The following is an 18,489-nucleotide window of genomic DNA, read 5'->3' as shown; positions in this document are numbered from 1 at the left end:
CAATCTTTTTACCTGTAACATGCTCAGACAGCTGATCGGCGTACATTTCAACAATCTGTAATGCCTCTTCTTCAGTAAGATCAGGTGTTTCGTACAGACTGACTGACATTTCTTTGCCATCAAAGCTAAAAGATACCTCGCCCCGCTCATCCAAAGTAACGGAATAATCCGTTTGCGGTGTATCATACAATTGAGACGTTCGCTCTTCATGTATCGTTGACAACGACAAGTTTCTTGCTAGTTCATGACCATTTGATAACTGGATTTCTTTTGCATCTTTTTTATCTGTAAAGTTAAATAAAGTTACATATAAAGTTCGCTTAGAATGTCAACGTAGAAGTAAAAACAGAATTGTTAAGAAAAACTTTTCATATAGACCGAGCATTATCATATAAGTGATACATAGTAATTAAAAATTATTATGTGCAATAAGTAAATACTACCTTCGAATCCTAGTAAAGATGCGGAACTACTGACTGTTCCCATGCAATTGGTAGCTTCACAAGTATATATTCCTAAGCAGCAAGTACCATCTTGTCCGGAAATAATTCGATGTATATCACCGGGCTTGAGTTCAACGTTGTCTTTGTACCATTTTAAAACTGGCTGGGGAACGCCGATAACTTTGCACTCTAAATTTACAGCGCCTTCTTCTGATAAGATCGCGCGTAGATTCTCGAGAAATTTCGGTTTTTTGTAATGCTTAGGAATAATTAGTTTCAAAAAACAAGAAGTGACACTATGGCCGAAATCATTTGCCGCTACGCACTTCCACTCGGCCTAAAGAAATGCGAAAAGAATGCTTATAATTTGTTCTTATATCACAGCAAATATGATTATATTATATATGTCACGAATACTCACTTGATCAATAAATTCGAGATTTCGCACTTCAAAATGGCATTTACCAAGATTCTCTTTTGCTATCTGATATTTGTCAGATTCGTCCATTATTGCATCATCTCTGTACCAAGAAAGAGTTGGTTCCGGTGCTATGCTTACTAAAGAAAAAAGTATCTTTATCAGTGTGTTGTAAAACTGCGTGAAATAGAACAGTTATTCAACAACTTATTTATTAAAAAAAAAAAAAAAAACAGGAAATACGAATACCTTGTACTGTAAAGCGAAAATTTTCGTTTATTTTTGCTTCACAACTTCTGAGGCCTTTTATAAACTTTGGTGGTTGATTAATGCTCAAAAGTTGAAAACGTTCTTCTTCGTTTAATTGATTCTGTATATCTTCGATGGTTAATTCTGCGATACTCTTAGCTTCGCCCATGCAATTTTTCGCAATACAGCAATAAGAACCTAAAAATATTTTTAAATAAATCTATAACTTAAATAGAGACTAAGAAAAAATAATATATAATAAATTTAACAGATACACATACCTAATGAATTAGTCCCGGTTAATTGATAAACATCTCCTGGTTTAAGTTCTTGACCGTCTTTAAACCATCTCAGCAATGGTGTTGGGAAACCTACAACTTTACATTCGAATGAGACAAGACCTTCTTCCGTTAAGATTGCTTTCAGATTCTCCATAAAGCGGGGCTTCCTGTAGTTTCTTGGTACTTTATAGAAAACAAGATAAACGTTGATCGGATAATTATATTTTTTTGTTATAAATTAATTTGCCTATTATTATAATACGTACTAGACATTGCTACATAGCAACTCGTAAATTGCTTTATATTGTCTTCGCTGGTAACGACGCATTTCCATTCACCCTCGTCCATGGCTTCTACTTGTTTTATTTCAATTGAATATCCTCCTATGCCATCCTCCATTATATGATACTTTTCGCTAGGCTCAATGCGGCCTTCTTTATTGTACCAAGCAATCGCTTTCGGCCAGGGTGGTACTTGAACTATCATTGTTGATAATGTTTTATTTATTGGCAGAAGATAAATGTTAATAAAAACAGAAAAAATTATTATTAATTAATTTACCACGACAAGATAGTACTATAGTGTCTCCAATCCGACAACATTCATCTTGAAGTATCTGCTTAAATATTGGAAGAGGTCCGGATGGTGCTAAAGCATCTGCCGGTTTCAATGAACCTTCTCGACTTCCTCTTCCAACTACGTGAACCTAAGATAAAATAACATGTCTACATTTAATAAAATTGATGTTAGAAAATATAAGAGAATTGTTACAATTGTTATTGTGCAATCGTAATAGCGAACGTATTTACTTTTGAGGAAGAATAGGCCGTTCCCATGCAATTGATCGCCTCACATGTATAAACACCGAGAGATGTTGGATCATCGGGATTAGCAGTCAAAGCAAAAACATCGCCAGCTTTGATTTCCTTGTTGTCTTTAAACCATCTCAATACTGGCGTAGGCACACCGATTACTTTGCATTCCAACGACACGGTACCTGTCTCAGTGAGCAGTGCGCGGAGTTCTTCAACAAATTCTGGCTTTTTGTAAGCCTTGGGAACTAAAAATTTATCAGATTTATCAAAATTAATTATTAATTATCTAAAGCGAGAGCAAAGTTAAAAATGTCGAATAAATAGAGCGAGTAATCGATTACCAATGATGGTGAAAGTAGATGTGCATGAGGATCTTCCACTGCGATTCTCCGCCATGCAAGTCCAGCATCCTTGATCCTCAACTGTGACTGGGGCGACATCAACGCAATGAAAATTTCCTTCATGAACGAGAGAGAATCTAGGTCCATTGTGAATAGGCGAGGCATCTTTATACCAAATTATCTGAAAAAATTAGCGAATCTAATTTAAATATGTAATATGAAAAGAAAATTTGTCGCTTGAAAAATCTTATTACTTTATTGTAATATCTCATACGAATATATAAATACGTTTTGTAACACACAGTACGCTGTAATATATTAGAGTATTTTGCACGTATAGCGGAAGAGGCATGCGAAGAAATGTTGGAGTATATATCCCCTGGCATAGTATGCGGGCATGCGTAATAATAGTATTAATACGACGCACAAGAACGCGTAACCAGCTTCCTTTATTCTTCGTTTTTCATCGCGAGTTCAGGTCATGGACCTCCCGGTCCATCTTAGTTCGCTTTTCCCGTTTCATCTGATACTAGGATAGAAGGAAGAGACATGTCTGACAATAAGTCACTGCTAGCACCATCAGAGTTCCAACTTTCCGGGTTGATCGTAACAGTTAACTATATATCATCCATTTATATGTTAAGCAGGGACGTATCTTACGTGATGTTATGGACATGAGTAAGTTGCCAAGTACAATTTTCTTTTCTTGTTAATGTATGTACAAACTATTTAATTAAATTAATATTCTAATAAACATGTACAAATAAATTGTCTTCTGTTAGTATAAAATAAAATTATCTCTATGTAGTAAATTATACCTTCAAAGTGGTTGAACTTCGAATTTCTACAAGAAATCTAGTTCGAGTGCCGACTTTTACCGCGAGATCGCTCAATCTTCTCAAAAAGACAGGAGGATCGTCCTCTTCGTAACTTGGTTCACTGATGCTCAAATCAAATTTCTTTAAAGCTCCTCTATCGTTTTCTTGTCCGAGTCTCGTTGCTACGAGAGAATAGTAACCCGTGTCATTTTTACGCGATTGCTTCAAAGTCAATTGAACGATATTGCCTCGCATTGATAATTGATAACGATCTGATGAAATTGGTAATCCATCTCGTATTCTGCAAATTTGATAAATTAAATAATATTAATTTATCACGAGGGTGACAAATTAAATTCGAGTAAATTTAAATGAAAAAGAAAAATTGCTATAATCTTCATTTGTTCAAAATATCTGTCTATTATTTTGCTGTGTTCTCCATATACGTGTTTTACATCTACACTACATAAAAATATATTGGTCCGACATATTTCGGTCAACAGGATGATCTAGAGTCTTGGCATTGCTCTACTGCCCTATTTTTGTCACCTTTTTCACAATGTGAAGAGCTTCTTTAAAATCAAGAAGAAAGTTGTCTACATTTAACAAAACAATCTTTCACTTGTTTTATTTATAAATAAATTATCATGTTGTGTAAACAATAGTAGGAATGTAGAATGATCCTAAAAATATCATATACCAATGTATTAGGCATTGCAACTTGATGCAATTGCATGCATCTGACGTGAGAGCTTACGCGATATGACGCGACATTACCCTTTTAGTATAATTTAATTTTTATTATTCATTTATATATTAAACGTATATATAATCTTATGCATAATCTTGTGCATAATATTTAAATATTTAATTAAATATTTAATAATATTAGGTTTGTTAAATAATTTGATTCGAGCGTCAACATAGTTATATACAAAACGTTTAAGAATATGAATGATATTATATAACTCTGAGAAACTATACAATTGTTTGTAGAAATTAATACATTAAATTAAATCAAGAACTTTTTTATTTTCCTACCGGTATTCCGATCCATCGGAGGAGGACCCGGTAATAACGTTCTTTTTACCGTTAGTGCATTTACAGCAATCGCTTCCCATGATGATGAATCAAATTAAAAGAAGCAATTTCTTGTTTTATATCAGAATGCACCATCGATGAGGTAACAGCCATAAATTGCCCACATTCTTTTACAGACACACAACATTTCGGTTTGAGATTTAGCTTTAGAAATTCTTCAATATCACTTCTCATTTTATTTTTCACATATCTAAAAATGTTTTCAGAACATCAACAATGATTTGCCATCTACTTCAATTTCTAAAGTATTGATCTGTCATGTATAATCTTTCTTCATGACACTGCAAGCACCACGTGAGCGACAAAATTAGCAGAATACACATTGGTCGATCGAATTCTGACAGCGCGGTGGCGCTCTGCAAATTCGTTTTATTGAGTCATCGATATACGTCTTAAATTTATCAAGAATATCAAAACATTCATTTAATTTTAATCGTATATCATCAAATTGTGTGACAATTTGTTTTTTAATGTGTAAATCTTATTTTCTCTTCAATTTTCCACATCATTATATCTTTGTTTTTACAATCATAGATTTTCGAGCCTTTTAAAAGATTTTTATTCAAAGATAGAATCCACGATAGGGAAGCGAGTCCTCTTATATTTTTAACTTATGATTTAACTTAATTATTTGTATTTAAGATTATTTGAAACAAGTGTACACAGGAAACCAAGCTCTAAATAATTAGAGTTTCAACAATTTAGATCCAATTGAGTCCACGTAACCACCTTTTTAAACTTTTGATAAGTAAGAAACGTATACCGATGTACTCAAATCGAATGATTTAAAACTCCTTCTTAGGGATTTGTCGGTCGTCGCGACGCTCTTTCAGCGTTAGACTGATAGCGAAATGCCAACGTCAAACTATCCCCTCCCAATTTTCCACCTCCATCAACGAGTTCGTTGAGATAGTTTCGAGAAACTCTAAGCAACAGACTATTTCATATAGAAGCTAGTAAGAGCCAACCAAGGAATAGCTGGACCGAGCCGGAGCATCGGACATCTTTCATATTTCCATGAAAATTTTAGACGCGGTCAAAATTAACTTATGTATAGTAATGTTTATTGCAGAAGAGACATATGTCGCAAAAATCAAAATTTTCATAATTCATTCGTATTATCATCATGATATTGCGTCTGCATGTTACTACGATGAAAATATTCTAAGCCAAAGAATATGTGGGATATACGGTTTCGCATTAAAAATTTGATAAACATCATGATTATATTATGAAATCATTGCATAAATGCACTGCAGATAATTTCAAGTTATGCGAAATATTTTACTTTTTCGGATGTTTTCATGGAATTCATTACATAAAATAAGAAGAAACAAATATATAATGATTTATAGTCTATATCTTTGCATCTTTTTCTTAATGCTGATTTGATTTTCTTCAAAACACTGAATACATATGTATGCATGTATATCGGAAAATAGTTGATAATGATTATTATAACATTTAGTTTTTGATTTTATTCAAGATGTAAAAATAAAAATATATACTACGTTCTTAAAATATATTTCGGAATAGTTTAAATTACATGAAATCCTTTTACAGATCATGAAAAAACCTATTACAAGCATAAACTGTTACAATAGCATATTGTTTACTTTCTTTGATACTTATTGATGTTTAAACGTCAAAAGTACAGACATATATGTTGCTTACATTCCTAACATTGGCAAAGTGATCTATGCAAGAATATTGAGTGAAGCTACATGAGGCAAGTGTAATTCGGTTCTCCGAAATTAAGTGCGCGACAGCTCAAAATAACTCGCGTTTGATCCTTGGCACGTCCCAAGGTTCTATGTAAAATTAAGGCCAATGTATGAAAGTGAACGATAATGTGAAAACGAAACATTATTTCCAAATTAAAAAGTTACACTACAATAGAAACGAGTACACATACAAAAAAGCTGTTAGCATTTTAGTCTAGTATAAACTTACAGTTCGAATCGTAAGTCATCGTAATTTTCGGATAGAGCCAATTTCAGTTCGATAACAATATCTTCACCTACATATCCTTGAACTGATACGATCTGATCTTCTTCGATCCATTCTGGTGGCCCTTTATTTTTCAACGTATCTGCATATATTCACATAGCACGGTAATTAATTACATTTTTGCATTTTTACAATATAAAAAAAAGTTTATTATTAATTTTAATATTAAAAATTTTTATTAAAGACCTGTTCTTTATCGATATACGATAACGGGAGGAAACTTTCTGCTGAAAAGCTATCTGTTATTTCGAGACTCATGTGCTTTGCAAAATTATTACAGGACTGATAGTAGTTGCGCTTATGCAAAATAATCTTATACAACACACACCTCCAAGAGATGTCCCTATAGACGTCCAAAGGACAATCTATGTCCTAAGGATATTTCCCGGTAAGGATATTCCTCGGATAAAATATGCTGTGTGAAATAGCACATAAATATAGATGACTATGTAACAAAAGCATGATAAAGCACAAAATCATTTAAGATAATAAACCGAAAAGCCAATCTATCAAAGTCTCAAAAATCTTATATTTTTTTTTCGAAAGATTGCTTCTTCTAACAAATTTTACAACTTGAAATATACTTCGTATTTTGATTAAATGCGCCTATGCACACCCAGATTGCAACATTATAAATAAAAATGTTTATCTAGCAGAAATTTTGGCAAACAACACTTGATCTTTATATTGCATTCTAATTTTGTGAAGACATTAATTATGAATTTATTAAGCATATTTTGTAAAATCAAACATTTTTTACTCATTTAATATGTATAATGTAAATGAGTTTTATATCAGCTGTAAAATATCACGACATATACTTCATGTATACAAGACTGAAATTGATGACTATCAAAGACAAAGTTTAGCGACGTCATTCAATAATTACAAGAATTAAAAGAATATATACAAGTATAGATATCAGTAATAAATAAATCTTGTCATTTTGAACAATAAATATTTTTCATATTAGTTGTACAAGTTTTTGTTATCTTTTTACATTAACTTCTCTTTTATGAATTCTTAAGCTAAGTCATCATTTACCATTTCTATTTTACGTATTTTATCTACATTGACACTTACACGATTCATATATCTTTTCTCTCCTCCTATTATAATATTTTATTTATATGTTATATAGATAAATAATTGACAGGCTATCATTTTTTTCATTGCAAATATATAAGACACACATAAGACATAAAAACTAAAAATCCGGCATCTTTCGTCATGTTGTCAATGAATCAACTGCATCGATCAAGATATCGTCTTGGTTCATCATTGCCGGCTATACCGGCTATACCGGTAAACTTGCTATAGCAATTCAATCGTGCATCTTACCTGTTAAGGTCATCTCAATAGATGTTATGTAGAACGATCTTTCCGTATATTGACATTACGTGCAGAGATCTGAGATGCGTACGCGTATATTACTCGAGAAGACCTGCACCGTCTTCCGCCACCACCGTCACCAACTTGTTTCTGTCTCGATCCTATATTAATACAGCACACTCTATGCTACGATGTCTGACGATAGGAGGCCCTGCTCCGTTCTAAAATCGTCTCGACGCCACACTTTCAGCTTTGTCGTTTTAACGAAGGAAGCACATGCGCCGTCTGAAATCTCCGTACCCTCTTTCCATAATATCTAGTTGTCGCTGATGTAATTGCTAGTAACGTTCATAATTCTTAATTTCATGATCTTTTTCTTTCTGTTTTCTTGTTTTATATTTCATTTACATATACTTCAAAATTGCAATTAAATAATTAAGTAAATTAAATTTAGCAAAAAAAAAATATTACGTATTGCAAAATTTTACATGGAAGCTAGGTATATGCGAAAGACACTAGTGCATGTATTTAAATAAATATATAAAACGTAGATAATTTTAGAATAACGTTCGTATAATCGTACATACGTACGTATAATAATAATAATAATAATAATAATAATAATAACAATAATAATATACATAATATATAATTAATATAATATGAAATAATGCATGTAATAATTAATATTTTAATGTAGTGTGAAAACATATATAATTTAGGAGTACAGAATTAACATTCATTATAAATAATAGTTAACAGTAGCAAGTTTCAATTAAAGTATATATGAGAATATTATAAAATAATTTGTGATTTAATATGTAATACTATTTCTCTTTAATGTATAATAAATTATTTCTCTTTGTTAAATTATTATATCGATTAAAATATTGTAAATTATTTAGAATATTTTGATCAATACAAAAATGAGATGTATGACGTATGTGTGATTTATATATATTATCCTGTTACGTCGGACAATTAATATTTCTTGGTAGATCGCTTCCAACGACGTGGCATCCACCCATGTATTTCTTCCTGTACTTTCCGATATAGAAGAAGCACGATAAACGGAATCGCCAAAGTTTCTTTTTTAAAGAAATAAATATACATTGCAGCTATTAGTAATGTCAAGTCGGTTATATAGCTTACGGTCGATCTGACTGTTCTTTTAGCTTCTAAAGCTAACTTTCCGTTTGTTTGATTAAAACAGCTTTCTCCTGCATTCTCCTTAGTTTCTTCGATTTCTTTTTTCATTGCTCGATGCTTACTATTCTCAAGTGCTTTTTGCAATTTCTCAACCTTCGATTCTATTGGTACTGTCGTTCCAAATTTTTCCCTAGAACTTGATTTTGATGAGGAACGCGAGGAAGGTCTAGAAGATATTTTAGATCTACGAAAATCATACTCGTTCAATTCATTTTTCGCTAAAGGTCGATTATTTCTTTCCTTAGAAGATGTACGATTTCTGGTCTTCGAAGATGATCTTGAAGAAGCACCTCCTATTCTTTCACTTCTTCTCGCAGCTGGAGATTGGTCCCTGGAGTTTGGCCTACTTCTACGCTTCGCAGGCATTGTATTTCTCGTTGGAGTCGTACCTCTAGAACCAATGCTTTCTCTCCTAGAATGCGGTGTTTGATTATCTTTTTTTTCTTCTTTGATTTCATTCTTATTTTTAATTTTTAATTTCAATTTCTTATCCTGCTCTTGTTTGTCTATTAATTTTGGCGCATGTTTTTCTTGCACTCGATACTTTTGATCTTGGTCTTCAGAAAATGAAGATCTCCGAGAGCTAGCTGCGCTACCGTGTCGTGAATGACTCGAGTATTCTCGGACTATCTCAGTATATTGATTTACAACAGCCATTTTAGCTTCTATTTCGGCTGCCTCTTCTTCAGGTGTCATGGATCGCAATTTCGATTGCATTCTTCGACTTTTTGCTGCTTCTGCTGCAGATATAATACTATCCGTATCTGATTCTGACATCGTAGGAGTCTTCAGAGTCTCGGACACAATAGACATAGAAAGATTCAAAATTTTGTCGTTGGTATCTATATTTATCTTTTCTATATCTTCTTGTTGATACGATTGCGATAATGTCTTTCTAATTGGTTTTTCTGGAGGAATCGATCTACCAAAATTGTTCTGAGGAATTGTCATTTCGTCTTTAGGCTTTTTTAGAATTGACTTGGGCATCACATTATTAGATGAGGCGGAAGTAACCGTTCTGATGGGTGAAAGAGATGAAGTCTCACAAATTGGTAACTCGTCATACGAAATCTGTAGTTCTGGTTCGACGTGTGGAATTGGTTTTCCCCTAGGATGATAAGTATCTTCTTCATCAATAATTTGTCTTGCCAGGATTCTTGATTTTAATAATTTCAAATCCTCGCTGTCTGCACTACTGACCTCTTCTGATGATTCTTCGGAAGTTTCAATGCTAATATTTTCCTCCTCCTCTGTTTTCTTTATTTGAGCCAGCGATTGAGATTCTATTTCATTCACAATAATGGATGATGGAATTATCACCTTCTCTTCATTATACATTTGTATTGACTCCTCTTTTAGTAACGGTATAGTTTCGTGCCATCTGCGCAGACGTTCTACGGATTCGATTTTATTGCTCTTTTCCCAAGGGTCTGCCATTATTACTTCAGATGGGAGATTTGGATCTGATCTAGCTTCAATATCCAATAACAAAACTGGCGAAAGAAGTTTTAATGTTTTTGATGCAGTATCTGTTTGTCCTTCGCTCAATCTTCGACGATTCTTTTTGGCTTGCCAGGAAGCAATTAAATTTTGTGTAGTAGTACCAGAATTGGATAAGCGTCTTCGAAGCGATGGTCTCTGAACAGATTCGACATCTAATAGTGTCAGTTTGGTTTGTTTTTCAAATTGCGTCTTTTGTTTGGCAGTTTCGGATGCCTCTTCAGCAGCAACTGCGCGATAAAAGCGTTCCATAGCTCGTTCGTGAAGAAGTTCAGTAGAGCTAACCGCTTCTCGCATTATTTCCACCATTTGATGCTGCGCGCTAAATAATTCTGGAAGAGATAACGATATTGGTGGTGGTATGAGATCGTCTTCATCTTCTATTAATTCAATCATATTCTGTTTATCATCTAAAACAGTGATTATAAAGTTAACACATTTACAGACAATTCTTATTTTTTTTAAATATTTTAATAAAAAGATTTTACTCGTACTTACTTATACTGCTTTTAACTCGAATTTCTGTAGAGTTCTCCATGCTGATTACATCTTCCTCTTGTGTTTCATCTTCTGGATATAAAACTAGCATAAATTCCGAACTACCGTGTAATGCGTTCTCATCATGCTCTTGTAGTATTCTCTGAGATTGCGAATTATCCAATGGTAATAATATAGATTCGTTTACAACGGTCTGGTTTTTTGGAATTGAATTTGATGATAAAAATTGATGGTTTGCTGTAGTACGATTCTCCTCATTTTGTACTTGAATTCTTGGTACGTTGAGTGGAGAGAGACTTCTTTCTTTGATTATAAAATGTGACGTGATATTGTCTTCTATAATTGGAGAAGAAACTTGCATGGTTGGTATTGGTTTTAATGTCATTGTTGTTTCTTCTTTCGTAATAACATCTTGCTACATTCAAAAATAAATATATATCATTATATAGTATCTTCTTTCTTTTAATTTAGAATTTATTTATGGTTTTTTACACTTGATTATTTTTTTACCTTGTCTTTCGCATTTGTCGCAATATTTGATTGATTGGTATGATTTCCAAGAAAAACTTGCTGCTTCGTGGAATTGTGCTCTCTTGATCTAGCTGGAGGAATCGGAGGTTCGTTTTCCAAAGTATCCAGTGCAAATGTTACTTTACTGTCGGCTCTAGATGATCTATCCAATGTAGAAGTTGCGAGTCGTTGCACCGAAGCTGATCGCTCGTCGTATTTAAAGCGATCATTACTTTCGTCGTCTCGGATTTTAGCTTCTTCTCTCGTTAGACTTCTAGTTCTTTGCGCTGGCATAGTGAAACTCACCTCTCGTTTATCGCCACGAGATCTGCTGATCTCTCGATGACTTTGTGATTTTTCATTCAAAGACGGTGTTACGATTCTACAACGTAAAATTATGAATTTATTGTTGCGTAACTAAATGCTAAATTTAAATATTTGTCAATAATATGAAGTACCTTCGTTTAATGTCTGGAATGAAGATAACATCGCTTTCTTCACTCGGATCGCTGACTCCGTAAGGATTCTCAGCTTTCACACGAAATTTGTATTCAGAACCTTCGATCAATTCAGTTAATGTCGCAGTTGTGCGTCTGCTTGTAACTGCTTTAAGCCATACTTCCCAGCCAATCTAAAATATCATTGCCAAGTTTCTAAAAATTTTTACATATGGAAATAATAATTTCAATTACGTACTCTGTAATACTCGACAATATAAGTCCCGATTTTACAACCGCCGTCATCTTCTGGTTCCTTCCACGACAACGTCACCGATCTACCTAGCGTCATTGCAACAGCTATTTTACCAGGAGCAGCGGGTCGATCTGTTGATAAAATCGATAATTCGAAAAAACTTATCAAATTTATGACAGTTTAAAATTCTAGTGTTTAAATTAATGTAACATCATTACCTGTCACAGTGACTAGAAAAGACGCAGTATCTTCGCCCAATTTGTTTGCGACTTTAACAGTGTATTCTCCTCGATCACTTCGTTTGGCATCTGATATTCTCAGTACCGATTCACCATCCATCACTTCAAATATATGTCTAATATCTTTGGATATCAGTTCTCCATCATGATACCAGGTGACAAAAGGCGTTGGTCTACCTGCTAAAGATACTTTCAATCTAATAGTCTCATCTTGCTCGAAAAGCAAACCATCCTCATATTGACGTGGCAATCGTATCCGTGGAGGTGCTAAGAACAAATAATTCAGCAATTTCGATATTATAAAAAATAATGTTTATTTGCTTTAATCGAATGTAGGGACTTCTTATTTAAAATTTGAATCCCATATTTATGTATTTTTTATTTTGATAATTTACCTTCGAGAATTAATTTAGCTCTGGTAGCCACATGACCTGCTCGATTAGTGGCGGTACATTTAATTTCACCCTCATCATTAAGCGCGGTCTGATGAATCAAGAGAACACTCTTTCCATTATCGGTAATAATTCTGGTGCGTCTACTACTAAAGATCTCGAAACCGTCCTTAAACCATGAGATTTTTGGCAATGGTGTACCAGAAAAGTGTATGATAAATTCAGCCTATATTGGAAAATTACAAATGCATTAAGTTATATATGATTAAACGTGCAATAATCTTTGCGTACCTGTTCGTTTTCGAGTGCAACCGTATCTTTAAGTTCTAGGTCGAAATGAGGAGCGCAAGCGACAGCGGCCCTTTGTAAAGTAACTGTGAGTGGTTCGGAGACCTCGCTTGGTTGTGAAAGTCCAAGTGCATTTTGTGCTTTGACTCGAAATTGGTAACGCCATCCTGGCTCAAGACCACTGAGAGTTAGTTCTGGAAAAGCACAAAGACCGGAGGTGCTTCGTATCCAATGAGGGGAGCCTAGTCGCCGATGTTCGATCAAGTATCCGACAATCGCCGATCCACCGTTACTTGGTGATCTCTCCCATCGTATTGCAACAACATCTGGCTGCGTTTCGTTCGTTCCCGATATCAAGATAGGTCTGCCTGGTGGGGCGGGAAGACCTATACCAAATTTCTTCAGTTCTTTTAAGTTTTCATAAAATTAATAATTAATCTACTTTGTAATAACTATTTAATAATATTTTTTTTTATTTGAAATTAGGAAGAGACAAACAAACACAATATTAAAGTTAAGAAATATATTCTTGCTATATTATACTCATGTATGTATATAGAAGCAGATGATTTTCAACATCGGTACGTAAGTACCACTCCCAAAATAAAATGCGTTGCGTTTGGCAGTACAGTAGAGTACTGAACCGGCGCATTATCCGTACATTAAGTATTTGAGATATCCTGATTCCGTATAATGTTCATTGATTATGTGTTAAAAATGGATATCATACAATGTTATAATAATTAATGGAGTAGACTGAAAAGCAATCCAAATCTTTTCTAAACTAAAATTAGTAGCAGTCTAATTTTAGATGCTATTTCGCTGTCGAAACTAATTGAACGTAATTGCATGTGGTTAACAACAATTTTTATAATCTTTTATATCTTAAGTTTATATCAGTAGCAATAGGAAAATGAACTATATGAAAGAAATAGGTATCGATAACATTTATAATAAAAAATAATAAATCTTGAACAGAATACATTGTAGTTATAATAATTATGTAAATTACAAATTGTACGACATATTAGAAAATAATTTATTATTAATATTTTTACTACTATTAAATGTAATTTATAATATAAAAAAAGATAATTTATATATATTTAAGAAAATGGGTAAAGATTATATCCTTTTGAAGTAATAAAAACATTTATTACTTTTAAAATTACGTAAATAATTATTTTGTTATTATAAACGTTGATAGGAAAGTTGGAAAAAAAGAGAACAAGAACAAATCTTTATGCTGATGTATTTCAAAATATAACATTTATTGCATTAAATTAAACAGTGATTTCTTCTTTTTTAGTTCAACCGACATGGTAATTTATTCTTGTGTGTGGCTCTTAATAATATTTCCAATTTTTAAAATTATTAAGAATCATAGCATTAAAAGGCTAAAACAATAGACTAATTTACCTGGATTATCCCAACGCGTTTTCTTCGAGCTGGTGCCAACGGAGATACTTCTTGAATAATCTTTCGTGGTAGCGTTGCCCATTATCGTGTTTTCTCTTTCTCCTCCTTCTTGTCGAGCTTTGCTCAATGATTACCTCGTTAATTTTCCGATCGTTCTCACATACCAAAATGTCAAAAGTATCACATTTACAGTACTATCTAAAGAATGATCAAAAAGCAAAATGATGCTGATGATGCCCAACTTGGGTGAAAGAGGGGTAGAAAGAGAGAGAGAGAGAGAGAGAGAGAGAGAGAGAGAGAGGCGGAGAAAGAGAGAGGAAAAGAGATAGAAAGAGAAAAGAAAAGAAATGGCCAAAAAGAGTGAGAGAAAGATAGCAAGTATGCTTGATATAGCACGAGGCTCGATGGAGCACTGGCGAACTTCCCCGTGGTCCACGACTGTAGCGACGCCAAATCTCTTCAGCTTTTCTCGACATCTATCTTTGTCTCACTGGTGTTTATACTCTGTGCATATTTCTGTATATACATATTTCTATCAATATTCTTCATAATAATAAAAAATGTATCATTTGATTATATTATTGAATTAAGAGTTTGATTAAAAGAAGTGTTTTGTAATGCTTGACGTGTAAGATATTTATGTTAAAATTTGTATTCAAAGTTTATATAATTATTGTGCGTAATGTATTGTATATTATATTGCTATTAATCTCTTTTATTAATATAGCCTTATTCTCTTCATTCTTCCTTCGAATTTTATAATGAGATCATATAATGCTATGCATTGGGAATAAATACGTAAATTTATACAAAAAAATATCAATGTCTTCCTCATTAATGATTGCATAAATTGCAAATTATTAAAGAATAAAAAGTGTTGTAAACTATATTTACTTGAAGGTAGTGTACCATATAATTGCCTAAATAATCGGGTTTAAAATAAACTTTGTGTCTCTTGTCATATAAATTGCTATAAATCTTTCATTTTTTAAATATTTTTTTAGAGTAATTATTTTAAAGATTTTTTTATAAAAAAAATGTTAATTTAGAATATCATCGTAAAACTGTACGTAATCATAATTTTTCCTTACACATGTTTCTTTTTTTGTATTTTTTGTTTAATATATTATTACATTAAATATATTGATTATTAATATATTAACTAATAAATATTTAAACTGTTTATATTATTAAAAATAATTCATTCAATATGTTTTGTAATTAAATTATTATATAACATACTTATATCATTATTATTATACTATAAATGTTCGAAAATTTTTTCTTCTGAAATAATTCATATTTCCATTCGTCGAAATAATTGTCGAACTCTTTCGAATGTTCCTACTGTACTAGAAATAGTAATAAAAGCTGATTGTAAATAATTAAATTTGCATGATTGTAAAGTGATTTACGATATCTATTAATTCTATATACGCTCAAGAATCATGTAAAATCTTTATGGCATAAATATCTTTACGTTACTTCTCTGTAATTTCCGTTATTCCTTACTTAAAATATTTCTGCATATTTCTGCTCCAGGAAGATAAGGAGTCGAAAAATGCAATTCCAGAGAGATAGAGAGATGAAAGGAAGGGAAGAACCATGCATAAAGGAAGGGGAACACACGGTTAATCGGTGCCAAAGTACCGTTGTATCTGAATGGACCAGAGATGGCTTTCGGTTTTCCTGCAGCCTCCATTGCAGCTATAGCTTCGCACTACATCTATCGTGCATTGTGCTCGTATACATTTTATTTCATATAAATACACGTGCATACATCTACACGCGTGTAAAAATTTTTCTTCTGTCACTAACGCGGAGCACGTGCGACAGACTCAAGTTAACGACAATTTGCTTGTTGCTCACGTGGATATACGGATATAACGTCTGGAGTTGAAACAGCTGCTCGTTGATACTCTATATTTCCGCGATGTATACCAAGTATATATTACATCGTGTACTGCATGTATAATGTTTCTTTATAATATTTTTCAAGTGTTTCCGAATTTTTCGATATGGTTCAGCGTGGACATCGTTATATTAAACTGGTGAGTACTATTTTATATATTATATATATATATATATATATATATATATATATATATACCAATTATAATTATAATTAAAATGTTGATGCATAAAACATTAAATATAAAAAATATGTTTAGCAAATTTTATTTTATCATTTAAAACTTACTAAAAACTTACTTTAATTATATATTAAGACGGTTCTTTTTAACAAGCAGTTATGGAGATGCCAATGAAAAACTTGAAAGCAGTGGATATTCTAGAGGATTTAGAATCAAAGCTTGCGTATATCCCAGGCGGTCGTGATCACGACGGACGACCTTTAATAGTAATAAATGTTCCACCAGAATTTGATTCAGCAACGAAGTCAAAATTAGAATTCCTCATTTTATATTTTATATCAATTTTCAGGTATAAAATGTCTTTGATATCTCATTAACTGATGTATATACACTTAAAAAAATATATATATTAAATTTATATATATAAGTGATTTAATATTTATTGATGATTAATTACATAGCGACGAGACGAAGGAAAATGGATTGGTTCTAATTGTAGACGCGCGGCATAGTGCATGGCGCGTAACTAAATCTTGTATTAGACTCTCTACGAATCTTATAGAATCTAAAGTCATTTCTGTGATCGTGATACGGCCGGATGGTTTTTGGGATAAACGTGTCGACAGTTGTACCAAATCGCACAAAGAAGGCGAAGTGAGTAAATCAATTTAATACAAATATATTACAACAATAATGACTTATTAAACTGATATGTGAATAACACAGCTAATTGTAAGTAGAAAAATGTCTTTTCGCTTTGGGTTAAATTAAAAAAATATATTAATTATGCGTATTATTATTATATAAAGGCGTAATAGCTTTGATTTGTTTATTATTTTTGTCAATTGTTTTAGCCACTATACGTTACTCTAACGAGGCTGCATGTGTACATCGATTTTTCTCAATTACCGTACGAATTAGCAGGTAACAAGGCGTACAATCACGTCGAATGGATTAAGAAACGTATGGTAAATTAAACATTTTTATCCACGTACAAATTAAATGCAAATGATATACTAATTTTTTAGCTTAGCTTGATATTTATTTTTTCTTAGAAAATAGAAAATTATTCAAAAAATGCATTAGCGCTTATATCGAAGATGACAAATTTACATCAAAGATTGAATACTTTTGATGGTATTCGTATAATGCAATCGAATGATGTAGAGTCTTATTGGGAAATGGGCATAGAATTGTTATCAATGGCACGTCATATACTTCAATCAGGTTTATACATTTTTATCTATTAAATTTTGTTTACGAGATTAAAAATATATTATATAAATATTAAGAAATAAGTAAAAAAATGTTGTATGTAGTTTGTAACTGATATGCTAATAAAAATTTAATAATTTATTTTAAGCAATGGTGTCTTTTATGTAAAAATAATAGAAAAAGTTAAATTTCACTTATTTAGGTAGGAATTTAGTAAGTTCCATGAGTAGAGAGTCCTCTAAGGATATTTTGGATACGATTAAAGGAATTCATAAGCTACTCGATTGTATCGAATTAAAACAGGTTATTTAATCATATTTACGATTGGTATTTAAATTTATTTTATATGTATTTAGTACAATGTTTTAATACAATGTTATTCTACCGTTTACAGATGGGCATTGAAAATTTGTGGACAGAAATGGAACGAAATCTGGATACTGCCAGAGTAATCGAAAATCTGGAACAGGGTGTATCAAGCGTTACTGATTGGATCTTGGGTCCAGCAGACGTAATGCTGAATTCCTGTTGTCAGGTTGGCTTCGACGTTTCTTCATCCGAGGAGCTCCGAAGGCAACACGAAAAAATTGAGCTTCAATGTCGGGTAAATGAGTAAAACTTTATA

General features: G+C 32.4%; 2 protein-coding genes across 6 annotated transcripts in view; one reads left to right on the top strand and one right to left on the bottom strand.

Annotated features, from left to right (window-relative positions):
- LOC108745902 (titin homolog) overlaps positions 1-14,848 on the bottom strand; it is a 44,789-nt gene extending 29,941 nt beyond the window's left edge. Inside the window, exons 1-22 of the mRNA XM_018482324.1 lie at positions 14,557-14,848; positions 13,141-13,523; positions 12,853-13,075; positions 12,437-12,724; positions 12,222-12,349; positions 11,984-12,156; positions 11,526-11,907; positions 11,016-11,430; positions 8,793-10,927; positions 7,911-7,969; positions 7,818-7,855; positions 6,420-6,558; positions 3,366-3,666; positions 2,548-2,728; positions 2,201-2,451; positions 1,953-2,097; positions 1,658-1,870; positions 1,392-1,574; positions 1,111-1,308; positions 865-1,001; positions 444-780; positions 13-285 (exon numbers count right to left, since the gene is read on the bottom strand). Coding sequence (XP_018337826.1) covers positions 13-285; positions 444-780; positions 865-1,001; positions 1,111-1,308; positions 1,392-1,574; positions 1,658-1,870; positions 1,953-2,097; positions 2,201-2,451; positions 2,548-2,728; positions 3,366-3,666; positions 6,420-6,558; positions 7,818-7,855; positions 7,911-7,969; positions 8,793-10,927; positions 11,016-11,430; positions 11,526-11,907; positions 11,984-12,156; positions 12,222-12,349; positions 12,437-12,724; positions 12,853-13,075; positions 13,141-13,523; positions 14,557-14,638 — 6,664 coding nt within the window. The 5' untranslated portion in view covers positions 14,639-14,848. The remainder of the gene's footprint in view (positions 1-12; positions 286-443; positions 781-864; positions 1,002-1,110; positions 1,309-1,391; positions 1,575-1,657; positions 1,871-1,952; positions 2,098-2,200; positions 2,452-2,547; positions 2,729-3,365; positions 3,667-6,419; positions 6,559-7,817; positions 7,856-7,910; positions 7,970-8,792; positions 10,928-11,015; positions 11,431-11,525; positions 11,908-11,983; positions 12,157-12,221; positions 12,350-12,436; positions 12,725-12,852; positions 13,076-13,140; positions 13,524-14,556) is intronic.
- A 1,646-nt stretch (positions 14,849-16,494) lies between these two features.
- Positions 16,495-18,489, top strand: part of LOC108746019 (titin homolog) — a 32,573-nt gene continuing 30,578 nt past the window's right edge. For 3 of the 5 annotated variants that reach the window (XM_018482521.1, XM_018482514.1, XM_018482506.1), the window contains exons 1-7: positions 16,504-16,607; positions 16,806-16,998; positions 17,111-17,303; positions 17,504-17,617; positions 17,705-17,876; positions 18,067-18,167; positions 18,259-18,468. In XM_018482521.1, the coding sequence (XP_018338023.1) occupies positions 16,808-16,998; positions 17,111-17,303; positions 17,504-17,617; positions 17,705-17,876; positions 18,067-18,167; positions 18,259-18,468 (981 nt within the window). In that variant the 5' untranslated portion in view covers positions 16,504-16,607; positions 16,806-16,807. Of the gene's footprint in view, positions 16,608-16,805; positions 16,999-17,110; positions 17,304-17,503; positions 17,618-17,704; positions 17,877-18,066; positions 18,168-18,258; positions 18,469-18,489 lie in introns of all 5 variants that reach the window. The other 2 variants (XM_018482529.1, XM_018482496.1) reach the window with 2 other exon arrangements.

The sequence above is a fragment of the Trachymyrmex septentrionalis genome, unplaced genomic scaffold (assembly GCF_001594115.1).
Source record: "Trachymyrmex septentrionalis isolate Tsep2-gDNA-1 unplaced genomic scaffold, Tsep1.0 scaffold107, whole genome shotgun sequence".
NCBI lineage: Eukaryota > Metazoa > Arthropoda > Insecta > Hymenoptera > Formicidae > Trachymyrmex > Trachymyrmex septentrionalis.
The sequence above is the reverse complement of the archived record's forward strand: the minus strand, read 5'-3'. Positions and strand labels throughout refer to the sequence as shown.